General features: G+C 50.7%; 1 protein-coding gene across 1 annotated transcript; it reads left to right on the top strand.

The window, feature by feature from the left end:
• The first annotated feature begins 3412 nt into the window (after positions 1 to 3412).
• Positions 3413 to 23037, top strand: Ttll12 (tubulin tyrosine ligase like 12). Its single transcript, XM_027396124.2, has 14 exons — positions 3413 to 3627; positions 6802 to 6974; positions 9614 to 9812; positions 10559 to 10718; positions 10808 to 10941; positions 13357 to 13433; positions 15815 to 15931; positions 16063 to 16257; positions 16716 to 16827; positions 18093 to 18244; positions 18610 to 18691; positions 20230 to 20298; positions 20809 to 20947; positions 21634 to 23037. Exons 1-14 carry the CDS (start codon positions 3421 to 3423, stop codon positions 21783 to 21785), a joined length of 1968 nt encoding a protein of 655 aa, XP_027251925.1. The 5' UTR covers positions 3413 to 3420; the 3' UTR covers positions 21786 to 23037.
• Positions 23038 to 23610: the final 573 nt, after the last annotated feature.

Below are 23610 nucleotides of genomic sequence, written 5' to 3'. Positions count from 1 at the left end.
TGCCATGACAGAAGTACCATTCAGGCCTTAAACCTCAACACATAGACCACCACCACCTGCCAAAACAAAAGCAAAGACCTAATCCATCAAAGTGCATAGCTCTGGAAAAGTCTCTTAATATACTAACCTTACTTTTTGGCTTCTGTAGTTATGCTTCTGGCTAACTATTCTTTTTGTTTGTTTGCTGTTTTTGTTTGTTTGTTATTCAAGGCAGGGTTTCTCTGTGTAACAGCTCTTGGCTGTCCTAGGATTAAAGGCATGTGCCACCATGGCCCGGCTCTGTGGTCCACTCTTTTAATCCCAGCACTCAGGAGACAGAGCAGGTGGATCTCTGAATTCAAGGCCAGCCTGCTCTTCAAAGTGAATTCCAGGACAGCATGGGCTGTTACACAGAGAAACCCTGTCTCAACAAAACAAAATAGGCCAGGCAGTGGTGGTGCATGCCTTTAATCCCAGCACTCGGAAGGCAAAGGCAGGTGGACCTCTGTGAGTTCAAGACCAGCCTGGTCTATAAGAGCTAGTTCCAGGACCGCCTCCAAAGCCACAGAGAAACCCTGCCTTGAACCCCCCCCCAAAAAAACAAAATAGATAGATGATAAAAAAGAAAAAAGAAAGAAAGAAATCATAGTCCAGCTGTAGCAACTCATGAGGCAGAGGTGAGTGGATCCCTGTGAGTTCCATGCTAATCTACATAATGAGTTCCAAGACAGCCAAAGAGAAGAAGGAGGAGGAGGAGGAAGAGGAGGAGGAGGAGGAGGAGGAGGAGGAGGAGGAGGAGGAGAAGAAGAAGAAGAAGAAGAAGAAGAAGAAGAAGAAGAAGAAGAAGAAGAAGAAGAAGAAGAAGTCCATACAAACCTTAAGCCAGAATCAAGTCTTAATGCAAAGTGATTCAATTTGCTAGGTAAAATTGAGAGAGGATTTCCTGGGACTCAGGAAGAAGCAACAACTGCTTCCCAGCCCAGTTCCCCCCACAACTCCCACCCCCGAGCAGGGAGGTGTAGACAGCCAACACTAGGCTATGTAACCTGAGTACCAGAGTTAGTGATTGATACCTGCCACTCAGAAGCCAATCACCGGGGACAGGGATCAAATCTTCTAAATTGTGCTTTATTCACAGAGTCAGAAATCAGAGAAGACCGTGGATTAACACCTTAAATGAGGCTGAATGGGACTGGGGACTGGAGATGTGACTCAATGGTTAAGGATTCCGACTGCTGTTACAGAGGACAGGAGTTCAGTTCCCAGCACCCACATCATGGTTCCTAAACATCCATAACTCCAGTTCCAGGGGCTCCTATACTTTCTTCTGACCTCCACTGTTGTGAGGTAATTCCACCAGAAAACACAACAGACACTCTTTTTTAATGATCCATTTTTATTATTTTTATGTGCATTGGTATTTTGCCTGCATGTATACCTGTGTGTGGGTGTTGGGGCCCCTGGAATTGGGATTACAGACAGTTGTGAGCTGCCATGTGGGTTCTGGGAATTGGACCAGGATATTCTAGAAGAACAGCTACTGCTCTCAACCTTTGAGCTGTCTCTCCAGACTCACACAGACACTCTTAAAGTTGAATAGAAAGTCTGTATACCTGTCTGGCAGCTGCACAGGGAACTTGCCCAAATCATGCAGCCCCAATCTTCACTGTCCTTTGTCTCTTTTATGCACAAAAAACACATCTTAATCAACACACTTCAGTTAGTAGGAAGCAGAATTACAGAAACAAGAAATCAAGGTTAGGGCATTTGGGGACTTTTCTGGACCCTGGAACTCTGTATGGGTCAGGCAGGTCTTGATGGATTAGGACTTTGTTCCCATGTGGGCAGGAGTTAGGACCTGCCTCTAACACGGTGTTAGTTGTGCTAAGGTCTGAGGGCCTATTACACCACAAGCGCCAGGCACACACAGGGTATACATACATACAGGCATGCAAAATATTCATGCACAAAAATAAAACTATGGAAAAGATTTTGAACTACCTTGTATCTCATCTCCATCCAGCAAATTTTATGGGGGTGGAAGTATACAACAAATGCAGTCTACCACTCCAGAGCTCAGTCTTACCCCACCAGCAAGGGGTCTGCCTCTTTTTCTTGTTCTTTCTTTCCATAGAATTGACTAATTGATTGGTTGTTAGGGGCACATGAATATGAGTCTATACACACAGGTAAGGGGTATGTAACTATATGCACATGGAGGCTGGAAGAAGGCAATGAGTAACCTCAACTGCTATTCTCTGCTTACTCCCTGAGGCAGAGTCTTTCTCAGGACCTGGAGCTCTCATTTTTCTCATCTAGACCAGAAGCCAGAAAGCCCCAGTGATCTCCTGTCTCCACTTCCCTCAGAACAGGGGAGCTGGGTTTGGTGCCTCTAATCCCAACACTTGGGAGGCGGAAGCAGGCAGATCTCTGTGAGTTAAAAGCCAGACAAGGGAGTTCATCCTCAGGGGCATCTTACTGGCCCCTTAATTGCACTTTCGAGCCTCTGTGCTTGTGGAATATCTCTTTTGATGGCACACTCAGTTATCACACCAAGATATCACAGCCTTTGAATTCAGTGAAGCATTCCAACTAGTGGAAAGTGCCCCCTACCCCTGGAAAGGTCTGGAAGCCTTGAAGATATGGCTAGGATGCCCACATGGTGGTGCCTCCCAACATCAAGGGTTCAAGGCAAGCCTCCACTTCAAAGTGAGTTTGTCAGTTAGTCTGTGCTGCATGAGACCCCGTGATAAATGATGACAATGATGATAACCAAGACCTGGGAGACGGCTCTGTGGCAAAAGTGCTTGCCAAGCAATCTTGATGACTTGAGGTTGATCCCTGGGACCCACATAAAAATGGAAAGAGAACAGACTCCAAGATGTTTTGTTCTTTGATCTCCACAAGGGCACTGTCTCTTGGTCTCTGTCTGTCTCTATCTATCTCTCTGTCTCTCTCTCTTATACACACACATACACACACCAAAATAAAATAAAACAAAACAAAGCTGGAGAAATGGCTTAGTAGTTAACTGCTCTTGCAGAAGACCCCAGTTCAGATCCCAGCACCCCATGTGTAATTCCAGTTCTGAGGGACCTGACACTCTTTTTCTGGCCTCCACGATATGTGCACATACACGCATGCAAGTAAGCACTCATACACATAAAATTTTTAAAATATTTTTTAAACTAAAAACAAAACAAAAAAATCTCTAGCAAAACAAAATTGTAACCAGCGCGAGGGCTGTCTCACCTCCTCCCCCCTCCCAGCCTCACCGGCTCCTTGAGGACAAGCTCTTCCGGTCCTGACCACGTGGGGCGCTCTAAGCAGCACTCCCAGTATCCCCCGCGGCAGTTCTGGGATGAATGGGAAGACACGCCCCTAGCGCGCGTGCGCACTCTCGGGACTTCCTAGCCCAGGACGCAGGCGCGTGCGCACAGCATGCATAAAGCCGGCGGTGGGCGGCACCGTGCACTTACGAGCATCATGGAGGGCCTTCATGGGCAGCAGCGCGGTAGCCCGGGCCACGCCGAGAGGCTGAGCGAGCGGATGCTAGACGAGTTCGTGGCACTGCATGGTCCCGCGCTGCGCGCCTCGGGCGTCCCGGAGCGGCTGTGGGCCCGCCTCCTGTACAAGCTGGAGCACGAGGTACTTGGTGCGGGCTGCGAGCGGGCTATACGGACGAGCGGGGATCGCAGCTCAACGGGTGTAAAGGGGAGTCACTTAAAAGCTTAGGAATGGGGTGTATCTGGGAATCATAGGGGACCGGCCGAGAGCTGCGCCTGTGCCACCATCCTGCAGGAACAAGGATGAGTTGGGATCTGCAAACTGACATGCACTTGGCTCTCGGCATCCCAGCATGGTGCGGTTAGAGTAAGAGCTGCTTTCCACGGCTTGAGTCGCCGGTCACACCCTTTGTAGATTAAGGAGAATGGAGGCCCGGGGAGATGGAGAAGACGCTAAGAGAGGGTGAAAGGTGTTCCCCGTCTTTGAGGGAATGGTTCTATCTTTCACCTGAGTTGGGCCTCCGCGGGGTGCACGTCTTCTGCTGCCTGAAAACTGGGCCATGGGTTTGGGTGTTGAAGACAGAGCAGCTGCTGGGCTAGGCAAAGGACCTTTTCTGAAGCTAGAGCTTGGTTTCACTTCAGGACATCGCCTTCCAACTGAGACCCACTAAGACTTCAGGTGACCAGGAGGGCCAAGAACTAGGAGTCCCCTGAGCCTTGCTATAGGACCGTCTCACCCTCTTTTATCCAGTTGCACACTATATATGAGCCAGATATTTCCTGCTTAAAGCCTGTACATAGGGCTGTGGTGCAGCTCTCTGTGTAGAGTGCTCACCTAGCCTTTGGGGGCGGGGGGCACTCCATCGGTAGCCCTATGAGTTAGGAAGGAGGAACATTCAATGGACTAGTGATACAATGTAACCGGTCCTGGGAGGTGTCCTGAGGCTGTAGTTCCTAGTCAGCCCAGACAACCCGGCAAAGTGAGTGCAGTGACCTGTGTGGTAGGTCGGGGTATTAAATGTTTTTTTCCACTCTAAGTGTGGTTTTCAGGCATTACTTAATCGTAGATGGAGGCTCCTTACAGAATGGTACTTCATATAACTGGGTTCCCTATGCAGACTTGCCTTAGTCCCAGGCCAGTGCTGAGGTAGAATCCTGAACCCCAGCTGTTAGTAAAAGGGATGTTTTTGGAATGCCCTGGGGTCCAACTCAGCCAGCCTCTGAGGGCACTCTGACTTGGGCAGGTGACTCCCCACCTAAGCCATGTCTCATTTGGGAAGCATGAACGAGAAACACATGCACCTGGCTCCCTGGAGGGAGATGATGGCAGGAGAAGAGAGCTCCAGCATGTGTCCTGACCCTTCTCACTTAGGCTGCTATGGCCTAGCCAGGGCCAGCTATCCGGTTTTCACCCCCCAGGCTCTTCTGAGCCATTCCAGACAAAGCTGAGTCACCACAGTGCCACCAGGTCCAGAGGGAGCCCTCAGCAGTACTGTGTACCTGCCTGCAGAGAGCCACCCTCCCCCACTAGGCAGTCAGCCCTGGTTCCTTACTTGATCAGTACTAGAGAAAAGACAGGAGATGTTTTTAAAAACACTCTCCCTCCCACTTGGAGGAACATCCACTGCTGATGCCTCCTTAGGGTTACAGCTAAACAGGGCAGGGTTGGTCCCTCCATACCCCAGCAGAGTAAGGTCTAGGGTGAAAGGCTAGAGTTTGGCAAACCGATGGTACATACATACATACATAGGGCGTGGGTTCCAGCGCCCTAGTCTTAAATGAGGGCAAGCCTCCCCCAGCCCAAGGCTGCTTCAGCGATCAAAGGAGGACTTGGTTGACACTCTATACTTGTTCTCCGCCCAGAGCTCCCCTTATCTTTTGATTGCCCTGCCAGTCTCCACTCTGGAGTATGGTAACCTCCCTGTTCCCACTTTTTCATACATTCATACATTCATTTATTTTGTGTGTGCGTGCTCTGTGTATACGTGTGCATTCACGCACGCACGTGTATATGGAAGTCAGAGGACAGTTTTCAGAAGCTGGTTCCACCGTGAGAAATCTGTGACCAAACTCAGATCATCAGGCTTGCTCACAATCCCCTTTACCCCGTGAGCCATCTTGACAGTGGCATCCTCCTCACCCCCACCCCTATGCCGTTCTTTCCCTTCCCAGCCTGTGGTTACTTTCCTCCACACGGCAGAATTGAATCTTTGGCCAAGTACTCCCATAGCTTCCCAGCTCCTGAGGGGTTTAAAGAGCCTAGCCCTCATGTCCCCTGTAGAGAGCGCCTTGTTTTCTGGGCTCACAAAGTTTGTCTGTGCCTGAGTAGGTTGTTCTCAGAGTGGTCAAGGTGTGAGGGACAAACTCACCTGTTGAGTCCCATTTCATCAGTTCTTGAAGCTGTCCTATAGAGTGGGTGATAAACCCTTTCACAAGTGAGGAAACTGAGTCTCTAAGAAGCATAATAGTGGAGCCTAGCCTGTAAGAGCCTTTGCCATAGCCCAGGCCCCCATCTGTGCCTTGCTTGTGTTAGTAATTTAAATATCACAATAGACCCAGACCTTCCCACCATACAGATGGGGAAACCAAGTCACAGAGGGGTTGAGTTAACTTTTCCAGGATTACATATATAAGATGTGCCAAAGCAAAGATTCAGACCTCACAAGTGAGTCTCAGATTCCAAAGGTCCCCACCCCACCCCCACTTTCTAGCTTATGAAGGAAGGTCTGAGGTGCCTTCGTGGTGGGAACTGGGAGAGTGTGGGAGAAGAGGCCAGGTTGTTGCTTCTGCAGCTGTCCTTGACTCCCGATTGTTCCTGGCCTAGGAAATCTAAGCTCACATCTTACAGTTCCCACTCTGCCCTGAAAGCTGCCCCAGCACCCTCAGGCCACACTTTCTGCTGCGCTAGTCTGGGGAGATGCCTGTGAGGTGCCTCAACTGTCCCGGTAGGTATCAGAATACCTCCGGTACAAAGGAAGTCAGAGTGCTCCCTGCCAACCCTCCATCCTAATCCCCACCCCACCCCACCCCATCTGCCTCCAAGGCACCGAGCCATCCTCTGCCTTTGGGGCCTCATTTCCCTTGTAAAGCAAGGGGTGTAGACTAAGAAAATTCTGCCATAGATACCTTTTTCAAAGTGTGCTGTCCTGTGGATGGTAGCGTGGGCGAGGAGGCATAGATAACACCCCTGGGAGGTCTCAGTTCTGTTAGATATTGCTAAGAGGCTGTATAGTAAATAGGGCTTGCTCCTTGGAGTTGACAGGGTCGGGGTGGGGTCTCCTACCCACACCCCTGATTCATTGTGCTCTGGCCCTAGGTTTTTGATGCCGGGGAATTGTTTGGGATAATGCAAGTGGAGGAGGTGGAGGAGGAGGCTGAGGACGAGGCTTCCAGGGAGGCTCAGAGGAAGCAGCCTAACCCTGGGAGCGAGCTGTGCTACAAGGTCATTGTGACCAGTGAGAGCGGCGTCCGGGCTGATGACCCCAACAGGTAGGACCCCAGTCTGGACATTGTTTTTTTTTTTAAGTTTCTGACTTCGTTTTGACAGATTTCACCCAGGCTCTTTTTCCCTGTGACATGTGTGGCCAGTGGTGTTCCCACAGACTTTGGGGGTAGTGTGTGAACCTGTGCTGTCAACAGTGCCAGGATCATGCTTGATGCCCCTAGAAAGAACATCCCGGTAACCTCACCACAGCGTACTCTAGCTCCTGGTTCTGCCGAGAGCAAGCAGACTCAGGGGAAGGCCTTGCATGAGGTTATCCAGTTAGTAAGGATGTGGCTGCTGAACCCAGCTAAATCTAACTGAGCCTGACTTTGCTGAGAGCCCTTGTCCCCTCTCCCCAAAGCCTACTGACTCAATCCTGAAAGCAGGAAGACCTAGACCAAGCCTGGTGTTGCCCAGAGCCAAATCTAGACTCAGGACTTCCCCATCTCCCAGGGAACCCCGGGGAGGCCTGTGGACCCCTCTACCAGAAGCTTTGTTGGAACCTTAAGGAACTTCATGAGTTTCCTTGGCATCTGGTGTCTTGTACTAAGCTTTAGTCTTCTCCCTCACTAGCCCCCAAGTGAGCTGTAGGGGCCACTCCACTGATGGCAGAGTAGCACCCCCACCTGGCACTCAGATATACCCACAATTAGCTTAGGTCCAGCACTACCCCGGGAGCTGAAGCCTTAGCCCAATGCTGTCCTACACCTCAGCACCTGGGAAGTAGCTGGGGATGGACTACCACCCCCACAGACTGTTTGGAACCTGTCTTAGTAACTTTTCCTGTTGCTGTGATAAAATACACCAACCAGGTCAGCTGAGGGAGAAAGGGTCTGTGCTGGCTCACAGTGTTAGATACAGTCCATCATGGGGGGGAGGGGGCAGGCACAGCAAGGGGAGGGATCCCAGTAGCAAGAGCTTGGAGTGGTCTTTTTTTGGGGCGGGGGGCAGGGTTTTCGAGGCAGGGTTTCTCTGTGACTTTGGAGGCTGTCCTGGAAGTAGCTCTTGTAGACCAGGCTGGTCTGGAACTCACAGAGATCTGCCTGCCTCTGCCTCCTGAGTGCTGGGATTAAAGGTGTGCAACACCACTGTCCAGCTGGTCTTTCATGTTATATCTGCAATCTGGAAACAGAACAGTGAATGAATTGTTGGTACTCACTGGCTTTCTGCATTTTATGAAGTCCAAGATCCCCTGCCCAGGGAATGGCCTCTCCCACAATTAAGATATGCCTTCCCACACGATTGACAGAATCAAGACAGCCTCTCACGGACTACCCAGAGGCCCGTCTCCCAGGTGACTTTAGATTCTGTCAAGTTGACAGCTCCAGACTTCACAGAGCACAAGTGTCCATTTCAGTCCCCTCTGCTTTAAGGACCTTGTCCCTTTGAGTAGTCCACATTTGCCAGGCCCTAGTTCTCTGTCCTCTGTACCCCACACCTACCTGGGTATGACTATTGTCACACTTCACAGTCACCCCCAAGTGCACACCTCTGAGGCATGGCTCTGTACTCCACACTGCATTGTTTAGGAATAAACCAGCCTTTGTTTGAAGGTATGCAAACAGACTGGGAGACTAAGGGCGTAGTATAATATTCCCGAACTTGGTCTCGAATGTGACCTAGACCATGCCTTCCATTTTATAGGGACTGTGTGCTCAGGGGAGGGGCCCAGCGAGGAACTGCCTTGTTCATTGGGTACCTGTGTGTGTGGATTCCTCTAACCCAGCGAAGCTGGGGCCAGGGTTAGAAAGACATGCCTTTAATCCCAGAACTCAGGAGGCAGATTTCTGTAATATCAAGGTCAGCCTGGTCTACAGAGCGAGTTCCAGGACAATACAGTTTCAAAGCAATGCAGAGAAACCCTGTCTTGAAAAAAGAGAAAGACAGGCCTGGCCTCTTCCATAGGAAGCTCTTGGTGCCCTTGGGTCCTGGGGTACACATGCATGCATGCACTGTGCTACAGCTCTGTCACTTGCCTGCTGCCACTCCCAGTGTGTAGAGCCTTTGCTCGTGTTGAATGTCCGTCATTGCTAGATCTGCAGGGAGCAGGGTGGCAGCATGAACCTTTGCCCTGTACCTGCAGCCAGCCTCTGACGTTTACCTGAGTGGCTGCAGTGAGCCTGACCACATTTGTTCCATGTGATGCTCATGACCATCTGGGGTTGGAAATGGGGACCTCCCGCTGACTTCATTTAGAGTTTGCTCCTCAGAGCTGTGCTGAGTGGGTGGTAGAGCAGTGGCATTGGGCCAGGGCACCATAACTGAGGTGCAGTGGAAAGCGAGCCTCAGAAGGGTTGGGTACTAGAGCCTGGGCCTTTTCTACCTTCTGCTCCTTTTCAGCCTTTGCTTCTTGCCCTGCCTGCTTAGTGCAGCAGTTCTCAACCTATAGATCATGTCACCTTTGGGTGCTGGGGTGTGGGTGTGGAGTGAATGGCCCTTTCACAGGGATTATCTAAGACCATTGGAAAACACAGAAATTTGCATTACGATTCATAACTGTAACAAAATTACAGTTATGAAGTTGCTATGAAAATAATTTTATGGTTGGGGGTCACCATAACATGAGGAACTGTATTAAATGGTCGCAGTATTAAGAAGGTTGAGAACCATGGCTTAGTGACTCATGTGTGGCTTGTACTTGCAGCATCTTCCTTATCGATCATGCCTGGACATGCCGTGTGGAGCATGCCCGTAAACAGCTGCAGCAGGTACCTGGACTCTTGCACCGTATGGCTAACCTGATGGGCATTGAGTTCCATGGTGAGGTGCCCAGCCCAGAAGCTGTGGACCTGGTGCTGGAGGAAATGTGGAAGTTCAACCAGACCTATCAGCTGGCCCACGGGGTGAGTAAACTCACTTTCTCCCAGGACTAGTAGAAGCCCTACTTGGTCCCTGTGCCTTTACCAGAAGTATGTTAGCAATAATAAAGCAAAGCAATCAAGTTAGAACCAGGCATGGAGCTACACCCCCTTTACTCCCAATACTTAGGAGGAAGAGGCAGGTAGATCTCTGTGAGTTCAAGGCCAGCCTGGTCTAGCTAATTGTAGGCTAGCCAGGGCAACATACAAGACTTTATCTTGGTACCTGGGACCAACCAAGGCTGGGGACTGAGATACCTATTTTGTCTTTGCACTTAAAGGACACAGGCCTCCCTCAGACCTCTAAAACTGAGCTCTGGCGACTCAGCCACCGCTTCCAAACATGTTGCCCTCCATGGCTCTCGACACCCTTGATAGGAGAACAGAATCCTTTGCCACACCTTCAGGCCTTCATCCATCACCTTGTCACCCTTCCAGGCTCATCCTCTTGGCTCAAGCCCCTCCCCAATCTCAGCTTGGGGAAAGCCATGCTTGTTTCTTACAGTCTAGCTCCTTGAGCCTCCCCACCCCAGCATAGCACATGGGACTTGTTCCTGCCATTACTGGGTCTAGTGCCTTGTTTCCACAGGCCTGAGCTGGTTAATGGGATTAGGGGAACCTCCAAGCTTAGAAGTAGGCAGAAGTGAACAATGGTTGATGTTGGGCGCACAGGTCAGGGAGACAGCAGGTGGGTGGCCATGTGGCCGAGGATTGTTGTATCCTGCCCACAGACAGCCGAAGAAAAAGTGCCAGTGTGGTACATCATGGATGAGTTTGGCTCGAGGATTCAGCATGCAGACATGCCGAGCTTTGCCACCGCTCCCTTCTTCTACATGCCCCAGCAGGTAGCCTACACACTGCTGTGGCCCTTAAGGGACCTAGACACAGGAGGTAAGTCAGGTACCCACATACCCCAAAAGATGGGCCTTGGGAGGGCCTCCTGCCACCCCCCACTGATGGGCATGCGTGTCTTGGCGCAGAGGAGGTGACCCGGGACTTTGCCTACGGAGAGGCAGACCCTCTGATCCGGAAATGCATGCTGCTGCCCTGGGCCCCTGCCGACTTGCTGGACCTCAGCTCCTCTACGCCTGAGCCTCCTGCCAAGTACTATCAGGTGTGGCCCTGCGCCTGCAACCCTGGGGCCTAGTGTTTGGTGGTTTGTTTTCTGTTCTCTATCCATTCACCAAATGTCAATGTCAGCTGGATTCCAGGCTCCAAACCAGCGACTGGGATGGGGGAACCATTTGGGGAACACCTGAGAGATAAGGGGGCTTGATTACTCCTGCCAGAGCCACACAGTTTGTCATATGACCTGTTCTAGATCCCAGGTAACCAAGGTTTGGGAAGGGGTGGCCTATGCAACTAGATCTGGCTGTACACACTACTCAGTCTCTCCTCATGATGCTCCCTCACAGGGTACAGAAAGACACTAATTGTTCCTTGGTATCCATGGGGATAGTTCACAGGGCCACATGGATACTAAAATCTGTGGGTTCTCAGGTGTGTCACAGAACTGCCAGCACTACCCCCAGAATCCCTAATCACCTCTGCATTGTTAGTAATCTCAGTACAGTAGCAGTGCCCTGTAGATAGTCATGTGGTTTCGGAATGATGACAGAGACGTCTGCACACATTGACTAGAGAACTTTTTCCCCAAAAAACTCTTCAACCTACTGTTAGTTGAATCTGAAGTAGTGGAGCCTATAGGCTCTGAGGGCCAACTGTATATAGTCCATTTCACAACACAGCAGGAATCTTTGCTGTCACTGAACAGCCTATAAGTTAGGATCCTGTGGGTTCACTCAGAAATGCCTGGCTATGATGAGTCCATGCAGAGGCCCAATACCAATCAGGAACACAGCCCCTAGAAGCTAGAGAGATAGCTTAAGTGGTAAAAAGCACTGGCTGCTACTACAGAGGTCCTGTATTCAGTGCCCAACACCCAGGTCAGGCAGTTTCACAACCATCTATAATTCAAGTTCTGTGGAATCCAACACCATCCTCTGGCCTCTGTGGGCACTACACATGTGTGATGCACAAATACACATGCATATAAACACTCCACACACATAAAATAAAAAAAAAAAAAAATCTTTAAGAGGGGGGTGAGGCTGAAACTCAGCCCCTGCAAGAACCTCCTCCCTTGTCCTCCAGTCTGTACACACAGGGGCCTGTGCCTAGTGTTCATGGTTCTGTTGATGATAAACAACAATGGGTGTGGAGAGGTAGAATCCAAAGCCGAGGAACCACAGGGACTCAGCAGAGGCCAAAAGCCTTGCCCTGCTGTAACTGAGTCTACTCTGGCATGCAGACATCTGATACCACTGAGTGCCTCCGAGGGTTGTAGAAGGATTAAGCACATTAACTCGGGTTGTAATGGAAGCTCTGAGTGTTGCTGATTGGCAAGGGCAGACCACAGTCATGGCCTCATGGCACCTTGCTGAACCCAGCATGACAGAGAAGGAAATGCCATCCTCTGTGTTGGGAGTTCAGAGTTGAGTTCACAGCCTCCTAAGTGCTTGTATCCAGTGAGGGTTTGGTGAACATGAAATTGGGTGCTGTAAGTGAGGTTTGAGGGTGGCTGTGGAAAGATCTGCTGGCCTCAGCTGTCTGTCAGTGGACCGTGAAGAATTGGCATGCTCTTTGGGAAGCTACTGCAGGCAGGAAAAAGAGGACCAGGAGGCCAGACTTCCTTCCCTGAAACCTTGTTTGCATAGGACCATGCTCCCAGACTTTGATCTGGACCTGGGGTGGCCTGTGCAGGTGACAAATGACCTCAACAGTTTAGAACAGCAAATGCTTATTGTCTTCTACAGTTTCTGGGGGACAGGAACTGGAGATAGTGCTCAGCATGTGCTTTTGGTTCAGGGTTTCCTGGACACACAGACTGTCCCCCAAAGCTGAAGAGTGAGCCTTCCTGAAGCTGAGATGTTCCTATGTAGCACTTGGGCTTGACAAATCAAGCTGTCTGTCACAGATGTCAGTCTCCCAAACAGGTACCTGTCTATAGGCTCCTGAGTATCCCAAAGGCATAGCAGCTAGCTTCTGTTCGAGCAAGTGATCCGGGAGCAAGAAAGAGGGCGTTGAGGGGCCTGTGTTCTGGGCTCAGAAGCAGCATTGTCACTTTGACTCTGCTGCTCATTACAAGTAGCTCCTTGGGTCCTAGGATGGGTGGGTTCTGCCTTTCAAGCAAGTGTCAGAGTCTGTGGACATGTTTTAAACAGTTAGCCAGCCTAGTCCAGGAACAGCCCTGGGGGCTTCTCTCAGACCAAGTGGCCGCTCCCAGCACAGGTTTGGCACCACTCACCACCTGAGTCTGGAAGGAAGCATGGAGAATGAGAACAATCTGTGTATTGTTTTTTGCCCAGCCTAGACTCTTGGGGACCTGGGAGGCCTGAGTCTAGAGCCTCGGGTCAGGTAATGCTGGACTGCCACTCAGTTAAGGATGTGAAGGGTGTGGTCTGACCTGTAGGGCTGGGGAAGCTCGTCATCTGCCTTCATTTTGGTCTGTTTCTGCCTCTGATTCTAGGCCATTTTAGAGGAAAACAAGGAGAAACTGCCGCTCACCATTAGCCCAGTGGCACGTCCCCAGGGCCACATCTTCAGGTACATAGCCCTTGTTCTCTGCTCTCACTGAGACTTACCTTCAATCACTGCCATTCCCAGGTCCCAGATCAAGTCAGTGGCCTAGACAGGCCTTGGAATCCAGGCATATTGGTGATGGTACTGGACATGGAGCTCTGAGAACCGCTGAGGAAAGTGAGAGGGCAGGTGGGGCTGCCTAGAGAGGCAGCTGTTGAACTTGCCTTGAGAAATTAGAGCCAGGCAAAGTGGCACATTCCTATAATCTCAACATGAGAATTGGAAGCAGGAGGATTACCACAAGTTCTTGGCCTTCCTGGGCTACAGAGTGAAACCCTATCTCAAAGAAAAAGGTTGCCAGACAGTGGTGGCACACGCCTTTAATCCCAGCACTTGGGAGGCAGAGGCGGGCGGATCTCTGTGAGTTCAAAGCCAGCTTGGTCTACAGAGCAAGTTCCAGGACAGCTAGGGCTGTTACAAAGAGAAGCCCTGTGTCAAATGGGGAAGAGGCATCCATACTTTCAGGAAATCCTGTCCAAGGAGTCTGAGGGTATGAGCAGTGACAGGGAGAAGACACGGCTATACTTCATGCCACAGGGCCTGGGTACAGAGCCGAGAACACCTAGTGCTGACTGAATAGGGCCTCTGCCTTCCTAGGAACCCTCTCTCACTCCAGGCCTCCAGTGCCATAACCATGGCTGCTTAAAGTTGGTTCAGCTAGTGGGCTCCATTCTGTCCAGTTCTGCCAGGTCCTAGAGATGGCCTCTCTCTACTGGATCCTCCCCCATTTGCCTGAAGCCATAGCCCTAGCCCAAGCAAAGGGGGTGTCTTGAGACACAGATCTGGCTGTGAACCCCACTGCTACCAAGCCTCTGTCCCCTCTGGAATGGACTAGATGGGGACCCAGTCAGAGTCATGTTTGTAGCCATTCTTCACTTACTCTCCTGACTCAGGCTGACTTACCTGCCTGGTACCAGCCCCATCCCAGAAGGCTAGTGCCTCACTTTGAGACCTCCCACTGCAGCATCCTCCCCCAGCTGCCACCTGCATCACCCTTATGCCCTGTGTGCTCTTTGCCTTCACTCTCTATTTCTTCAGAAATAGAGCCACCTATAGGCCCTGTCCTCACTTCTGTGCTGTGTTTGAAGTATGGCGTAAGACCTGTTCCAGGCACTTGTCTTAACAACACACCCACAGGAGGCCTGCAGGTTCAGGAGAGCCCTCTGGGGACACTAGCTCTCTCCTCACAGGCCGTGATCAAGGGGGATTGGGAAGTTGGTGGTGTCTGCCTAATGGCAGCACTTGAGGTGTCTCCAGGTTTTTAACCTCTTATTCAAGAATGAAATAAAGAGGTCAGTGAGATAGCTTAGCCAGTAAAGGCACCTGTTGCCATGTCTGTCAACCTGAAATCAATTCCTGGGACCCACATGGTAAAGGGGAAGAACCAACTCCCTACCACAGGTTGTCTTCTGACCTCTGCACACACACAAACATGCCAAATAAGTAAATAAATGTAAGAAGGAAAGTTCACACAGGTTAGAGATTAGAAAAGAATACACTCTCAAGACTGATGGGGTCCCAGTTATTGTTTGGGGTTCAAGAGAAAGTTTCTAGGGTTCTTCCTTTGTTGTTTTTTGGGGAGTGGGGGTTGAGACAGGGTTTCTCTGTCTGGACCTGGTTGTCCTAGAACTTGATATGCAGACCAAACTGAACTTCAATTTAGAGATCCACCTCCCTCTGCCTCTGAGTGCTAGGATTAAAGATGTGGGTCACCACTGCCTGACCTCTCCATTTTGACTAAGAGGCTTAAATTACTCTTTACTAACTGTGCATGTCCGTTCTCGTAATGCATTCAACCTTGATTTACATGTTGCCAAATTATTTGTGGGCATACAATGGTAAATAAAAGTCTCCCTAAAAGTTGAGGACAGTTTTGGCTTATTGATCATGTGCCCTAAGCCCATTCAGGCTAGATTGACCCTCCCGGGATATATTTTTGGAAAGAAATTATCCAAGTTTGGTGCCATTACAGGGAAGAGAAATCTGTTCCATTGACTGTTATTCAGAGTAGGGGAGTGTAGCCCAAGCCAAGCCGAGTCCCAGGATGCTAAGCTCTTTCTATGCTGGCCTGCCTAATATTCGTCTCATTTTCCTAAGAAACCAGTGTCTACAGAACACCTAAGCCATCCTGTTGTCCTGGTGGCAGCTGTGAGGCAAGCTCTGTGGTCTTATCTTCTATGGGGAACCTGGGGGGCATAAGTGTCTTTCTACATCTGGGCAGAGGAAATGTGACTGGACTCAGACTGCCAACACCAGGAATTCCAAGGGACTTGCTGACACAGAGCCAGGGTGAGCTGGAGCTCCCGCCTGCAGTTGGGCCACTGCTCACCCAAGTTTCTCCACAGAGTTCACTCCGACGTGAAGCAGGTGCTTTGCCACCTCACGCACCCACGTTTCACCTTTACTGAAAGCGAGGCTGACGCCGACATCCTCTACCACTTCTCACACTTCAAAGACTACAGGTGTGTACCTTGCAGCCCGAAAAGCCTCATACCCAGTGTCTCTGACTGCCTGCCACTCTCCCTAGGACCTCACACCCCTCTCAGGATACTAAGCTGACCTCTGAGCTGGCCATACCCACCTCCACCCACAGGGCACTCAGCCAGGAGAGGCCACAAGTGCTACTCAACCAGTTCCCCTGTGAGAACCTGCTGACTGTAAAGGACTGCCTGGCCTCCATCGCTCGCCGAGCTGGGGGTCCTGAGGGTCCCCCCTGGCTGCCCCGAACCTTCAACCTGCGTACTGAGCTGCCCCAGTTTGTCAGCTATTTTCAGCAACGGGAGAGACAGTAAGTCCCCTAGGCTCAAGGCAGGGGGGCACTCCTACGCACTTTGTTACAATGCTACAGCTCTGGTCCATCCTTATCCCCAACCTTAATCTACTAGCTCTCTTGTTCTGTGTGGGTAGGGGTGGAGTGGGGAGTGCAGCTTCTACCCAATACTGTTTCTTAGCTTCCAGCAAACTCCTGATTACTCCAGTGCTCTGTGACACTGGGTTTCCAATGTAGCTTTGTTTTGTTTTTTCCCAAGTCAGGGTTTCTCTGTGTAGCTTTGTGGACCAGGCTGGCCTTGAACTCGTAGAGATCTGCCTGCTTCTGAGGCCTCTCGAGTGCTGGGCTTAAAGGTGTGCACCACCAACACCCAATTAGTGGGTTTCCTAAAATACATTAGCTAGCCAGTCTGCCTCTAGATCCATGGGACACATTGTCTAAAAGATGGATTTGGCTCAACTAATGTCTTCCCCCAGGGGTGAAGACAACCACTGGATCTGCAAGCCCTGGAACCTGGCCCGCAGCCTAGACACTCACGTCACCAACAACCTGCACAGCATCATTCGGCACCGAGAGAGCACCCCCAAGGTGGGCTTACAGCTCCCCTACCTAAGAGAGGAAGTCTCATGACCTAGCTAGGTCCGAGATTGGGAGAGTCAGCTGTGACTCAGGGTCACTCAGCTTGTGTGGATCAAAACACACCAAGATAGCTGATCACCCATGGAACCCCTGGGTCTTGTAGTGATCCTGTAGGGATGGGCCATCCAGTGGCTGTGTGGAACAGTTCCTTAAGACACAAGGTTTTCCTGGGTCATAACTACAGTGGTGGCAACTTTGTCATTGTGAGGACTTGAGGCAGTTGGTGGGAGTGGATAGAATTATTGGTGAGAATTCCTCCTTTTAAAACCTGGAAACTAGGGCTAAGAAGATGGCTCGGTGGGTAAAGAAAGTGCTTGCTTTGTAAGCATGACAACCAGAGATCAGTCTCTATAATCCATTGGGGGGGAGGGAGGTCAAAAAGAGCCGAGCATAGTAAGCCTAGCCAGCTTGTCACACCAATGAAAGACCCTGTCTTTAAAAAAAAAAAAGAAAGAAAGAAAGAAAAAAAGATCAATATGGATAACACCTGAGGAATGGTAGCCAAGGTTGGGCTCTAGCATACACACACATGCACACACATACAAATGCTGAAACCTGGTGGGATGGTTTTTTGTTTTTGTTTTTTTTTTTTCTTTAAATAGAAAGGGTAGGAATTAGAGAGATGGAGCAGTGGTTAAGAACACCTGCTACTCTGGCAGAAGACCCAGGTTCTGTCCCCAGAACTCACATAGTGGCTCACATCTGTCTGTAACACCAGTTCAGTACATCTAATACTCTCTTCTGGCCTCTGGATGCTGCATGTGTGTGGTACACATACATATATGCAGACAAACACTCTATTTTTGTTTTTTTTTTTTAATTTATTTTATTTTATGTGCATTGGTGTGAAGATGTCAGGTTCCCTGGAAATGGAGATACAGACAGTTGTAAGTTGCCATGTGGATGCTGGGAATTGAACCCAGGTCCTCTGGAAGAGCAGCCAGTGCTCTTAACTGCTGAACAATCTCTCCAGCCCCCAGACAAACACTCTTACACATAAAAATAAATAAGTCTTAAAGTATAAAATAGGGATGAACATAAAGAATTTGCTGTGCCTTAGCTAGAGTTTGAAAATGCAGAAGTAGAGGACAGCTGTAGCTGGCCATGCTGATGTTGTGTGCAGACCCGAAGGAGACTCCCCTGTCGTGGAGCTCAGAGTGCAGGAGCGCCCAGGTGAGGTGGGAGCTGCTGGCAAGTCCACATCTGTCCTCCAGGTTGTGTCCAAGTACATTGAAAGTCCCGTCTTGTTCCTTCGAGAAGATGTGGGGAATGTCAAATTTGACATCCGCTATGTTGTGCTCCTGCGTTCGGTGAAGCCACTTAGCTTGTTCGTGTATGACGTGTTCTGGCTACGCTTCTCCAATAGGTGAGTGGGACAGGCCGGGGCCAAGGTGCTGAGGGCAGGGTAGGGAAGGGGCTAGACAAGGAAACCCTGTGCACCTGAAAGCTTACATTGGACTCCATCCGCCACATCACATAGCCCACAGCTTCTCAAGTGTTCAGTGACTTTATTGCTATAATGAATGTGACACTCCAGTGAGCTGAACATTAACACAGAGTCATGATGATGTGTGTGGCTTACAGAGAATCTCCACAGCACACCACTGGTCTTGACTCCAACTTGGACTGAGGAGCTGTCCCAGCCCACAGACAAGGGAGCAATGTACCACAGCCACAGCCAGCAGTGCATGGCTGCTCTCCAGGGAGCTTGTCTGTCCACTTGTTTCACAGGCCTTTCGCACTCAATGACCTAGACGACTATGAGAAGCATTTCACTGTCATGAACTATGACCCTGATGTGGTGCTGAAGCAGGTAAGCCCTAGTGGGGCCCAAGAGCAAGTCTAGTTTCTGGCTATTACAGTCAGGCCCTGTGTCTTCTCAGGAAGTCTTCCCCACGGTGCTAAAGAGCACCCAGTATGCCGGGCGGTGGTGGCACACACCTTTAATCCCAGCACTCTGGAGGCAGAGGCAGGAGGATCTCTGTGAGTTTGAGACCAGCCTGGTCTACAAGAGCTAGTTCCAGGGCAGCCTCCAAAGCCACAAAGAAACCCTGTCTCGGGGGAAAAAAAAAAAAAAAAAAAAAAAAGATCACCCAGTGTAGAAAATGGAGGAGCAGGGTTTCCTGGTCCTAAGACTAGTCAGTGGAATGAAATCTCCATGGGCACAATGGAGTAATAGTGCCATCTGCATGCCAGTGCTAAAGGCATTGAAGCAGACAGACTAGGCCAGAAATGTACCTAGGACAGTAGGGTGTTGGCACCAGGTCCTGACTCTGGGTGTGGCGGGGGCGGGGGGGGGGGGGGGGAGTTAGACTGCTGGATTTATTACATCTGGGACCTCTCTGACCTGATGACTGGAGTGTAAGGAGTGTAAGCTCAACCCCTGACCCTGTCTGACAGGAGACCAGGAAACCCTGTACTGTACCTCACTCTCCTCCCTTTCTGGAATGTGTGATTTTCTTTTGCGGGCACACCTTGGTTCTTTTTGTATTTATTTTCAGTTATTTATTTTTTGGTGTTTTTGAGACATGGTCTCAAGTATCCTGGGCTGGCCTTGAACTCTCAGTTTCCCTGCCTCAGCTTCACATGTGAGTCCTGGGTGCAGAGGCTGGTGGACGTCATAGTAATCTGGTTCTCACTGCAAACGGCTCTCAGAGCTGCCTCTGTGCCCTGCCCAAGCATCTTGCAAGTGGGTTTGTGAAAAAGGAGCTCACATAGCAGAATGCCTATGCTGACTCAGACCCTAAGTGGCCCTGTTGTTTCCTTTCCCTTTTACCTTTGATTGGGTTGAAAGCCAGGACCCAGATTGCCCATCAAGGCATTGTTGGAAGCCAGCCCTGAGGACACTGAGCTCTTATCTCTACCTCATGTTTGTGTTACCTGAGAAGCCCTTTGTGCAGGGACATGCTGGCTTATCCTCTGGGAGGAATCTGAGCCACTTTATTCAGATGTTTGGGGTGAAATCTTGGTCTAGAGATCTTGTCCTGGGGTGCTTCAAGGGGGGGGGGGGCACCTGCAGAGTGGGATTGGTCATCTCTGCTGCCAGTGGGCTGAGCTGAGCTGGCTATGACAGCCATGCGTGACAGCCTCCTGAGCCCTTGACCCTCTGTTCCTCACTGGAGCCTTGCAGCAGCCCTGCAAAGTCAGTGGCCTAGGCAGGGAGTATCATCTTTTCAGAGAAGAAACTGAGGCCCAGAGTGGTTATTCTGCCTGCCTGGAGCTTAACCTTGGTCTCCTGTCCTCGTGTGTATCCTGTGGGCAGAGCTGGACTGGACCCTGTTCTGTGAAACCGCTATCCTGCTTCAGCCTAGAGAGAGCTTCAGCTCCATAATTGGCTCTTATCTGTTGCAGGTGCACTATGATAAGTTCATCCCCCAGTTCGAGAAGCAGTACCCAGAGTTTCCTTGGAGTGGTGTCCAGGTGAGTCTTGGTCTCTGCCATGCTGGGGCTGTGGAAGCCACTCCCTTCCCTTACAGGTAGAGGAGTCATTTTCTCACTGAGACAGATAGAGATGGCTGGCTAAGACCACCCAGGCCTGTGACTCTGGGCCTGTGTGCAGTGCTTCTGGAGGCCCTTCAGAACGTTCCTCAACAGGAGGATGGGAATTTGGGGCATCCTGAGGTAGCCCAAATGCAATAGTCTCCACCAGCCTCAGAAATCCAAGCCCTTGGGGCCACAGGGAGTGGTGAGGGCTAGTCATAGAATAGGAAATCAGCAAATGTGCTAAAGATAGCTAGAGTCCTGCACTGGGGCATGGCTTGGTGATAAGTGTTTGTCTAGAGTGCATGAAACTCCAGGAGTTTGGGGACAGGCAGGATGACCTGGGCCTGGGATGACCTGGATGATAGGGATCAGGCAAGGACAGTGGGCTTTGTTAGTCCCAAAGTCAGGGTTGAGTACACCCTGTGATGGAGCATTCTATGTTCCCAGACTGAGATCTTCAAGGCCTTCATAGAGCTGTTCCAAGTGGCATGTGCCAAGCCACCGCCCATGGGCCTCTGCGACTACCCCTCATCTCGGGCTGTATATGCTGTTGACCTCATGCTCAAGTGGGATAGCCATCCAGATGGTAAGGGGGCTCTCCACACCAAAACCCTCCCCACTGCACCTATGCCCAACCCTTCCAGCAGTACCCAGGACAGCCCTGGCTTGCGTTTTGGTTTTGTGTGTTTGAGAATTTTGCATGCATGTGTGCGTGTATGCACTGTGTGCATACCTTGTATCCCTGGGGTCAGAGGACACAGGGCCCCTGGAACTTGAGTTAAGAATGATTGTGAGCCACCTTTGGATTCTAGAAACTGAATCTAGGTCTTCTGCAATAACATCAAATGCTCTTAACTGCTGAGCCATCTTTTCAACCCCATGGCTCTCTTTTTCACAGAACAATTTCTCAGGTGGTCCAGCTTGGGTATCCTGGCCTGGTCCACTGAGAAAGGGCACACCTGCATCAGAGCCCAGGGGGAAGGTGACAGACTGGGGCCCCGAGAACTCAAAGGACAGGAGAGTTGGAATCACCCTCCCAACCCTGCATGCTGCTCCCTCTAACCAGACTGGTCATTGAAGCTTGAAGCAATGTGTCCTCACTGCCCTAAGAGTAATGAGGTTCGGGCAGCTCACGTCTTTCCTTGGGGAACAGATGTCAAACCAGGAAATCCACACTATAATCACAGTTCCTGTCCCACAGTTTTCCCAAGACAGATGTGTATCCCAACCTTGCTGCCATAACAGTCCTCTGCCTCTCGGTTTTGCCACCAGGAAAGCGAGTGATGCAGCCCCAGATCCTGGAGGTGAACTTTAACCCTGACTGTGAGCGAGCCTGCAGATACCACCCCACATTCTTCAATGATGTCTTCAGCACCTTGTTTCTGGACGAGACCAACGACTGTCACGTCACCCGCATCATCTAGGTGCACAAAGCCCTCCTGCCAGTGCTCAAAGCTGGTTCTAGCCCCTGTTCATGGAGCTGCTTCCAAAGTCCCAGCCTTCTCCCTCCTCTCTCCTCCTCCCTCTTCCCTCCCCAGTCAGAGCCTAGGCCTAAGTTAGGCTCTGCCCTCCTGAGCCATGTTCCTGCTTCATATGTAGGACATCAGGTCCACACCATGTGGCAAAGCTGGACAGTAAGTGGTATCCCCAGGGCTGGATACTGCCCCAGACACTCTGCACACCTCCTAACACCTTCTGTCCTTTGATGAGCCTCCAGCTCAGCCAAGGGCTTTTACTCCTGGCATCCAGAGAGTTTGTACAGAGGAAGAGGTGTTCCACAGAAACAGAGTTCCCCAGGGGAGTGTTTGGGAACCCTGTATCCAGCAGGACCAGGGAGTTCTCTCCCAGAGTCTCTGTCCTCCTTTCCCATGACTGGTGTAAGCAGGGTATCAGCACCCTGTGTTGTACTCCAGGCCCCAGAACAGCCAGGGAAAAACATTTGCCAACCCAGCCTTATACCTAGGCATCCTCCACCAGAGCCTTCACCAGCAAACTTCCCAGCCATGCCTGCCCTGGATGTTTCCCTTCTGGGAAGCTGGACTGTTAGAGACCCATGGTCTCTGCTCTGCATGCTGGCATCTCACTGAGTTCCACTGTCCTCTTGAGTTGGTCAAGGGACTCTGGTGTTGTGAGGTTCCCTGGCAGAGTCCAGGAGGAGGTGACAATGGAAATGCCAAGGCTGCTAACATGGCTCTGGGGAGAACTTCATGTGGAGGTCAGGCTGCCTCTTGCCAAGGCCTAGAGTCAAAATGTTGAGAGGTAGGTAGGGTGTGTGTGTGTGTGTGTGTGTGTGTGTGTGTGTTACAGAAAAAAATGTAAAATGCTGGAATTTGAAGTCGGTTGTCATTGTCTCTGTAACTGTCTGGGTCCAGTCCACCAGTAAGTGGATCTGGTTAGAGTGGATGAGAGCTGCTTCTAGGGTGATCTGCTACTCAGGAGGGTGGAGCAGTGTGGTGGCTGTTGCACTTTTGAAGGTAAAAGTGACCCTCCTAGCATAACTGGACATGGTTCTTCCTGCCCATCTCTGGGCATGTAGGTCACCTACTAGTGAGCCTAACCCATCCATGTTGGGTCCAGCCACTGCCAGGGATAGGACAGACACTTGTGGTTTTTGTCTCTGGAGAGCTGCTGTCCTCCTTGCCCTTTTATACTGCAATAAAATATGCCTCCTTTTCACCTGGTCTTTTCTCTTTGGGGCGCTTAGAGGCACAGACCTGGGCTGGCATGACTGGTGTATTCCTCCACTGTGTGGGCAGAACCCAACATGTCACCATGTATGCTTTTGAGAAATGAGAGAAGACAAAGAAAGCCAGTAGACCTCCAAGCTCCCTAACCCAATTTGACTTCCTAGTTGACAGTCCCAGTTGCAAGCTGTAGGAAAGCTGTGACCTGTGCTGTCTACACTTCCAATCCTTGGGGGCTTTGGGGTTCATTGGCCCTGAGGCTTGGCCCCAACTGGTGGTCTTGGGAAATGGCATTTTCTCTGTGTTGTCTACTTGTTCTGGGATGGGAATGAGAGGCCCAAACTCACAGTGGTCACAGAGGTATGGGAGTAGTGAAGGACACAGGCCCTACTGAGTGGCACCATGTTAAAACACGTAAGGCAGAGCTGTCCCAGGGGTAAGACTGAGCCCAGATCCAAGGCCACACTGCTGCTGAGCAGCTACCCTACAAGGCGTCATCTGCTCTTAAGGATGAATGTTTGAGATGCCAGGACATTTGTTCTGCAATCTTACAGGGATGGCACTC

This window comes from Cricetulus griseus, chromosome 2, assembly GCF_003668045.3.
Source record: "Cricetulus griseus strain 17A/GY chromosome 2, alternate assembly CriGri-PICRH-1.0, whole genome shotgun sequence".
NCBI classification, from domain to species: domain Eukaryota; kingdom Metazoa; phylum Chordata; class Mammalia; order Rodentia; family Cricetidae; genus Cricetulus; species Cricetulus griseus.
Note: the sequence above shows the minus strand (reverse complement) of the source record. Positions and strands in the feature narration are given on the sequence as shown.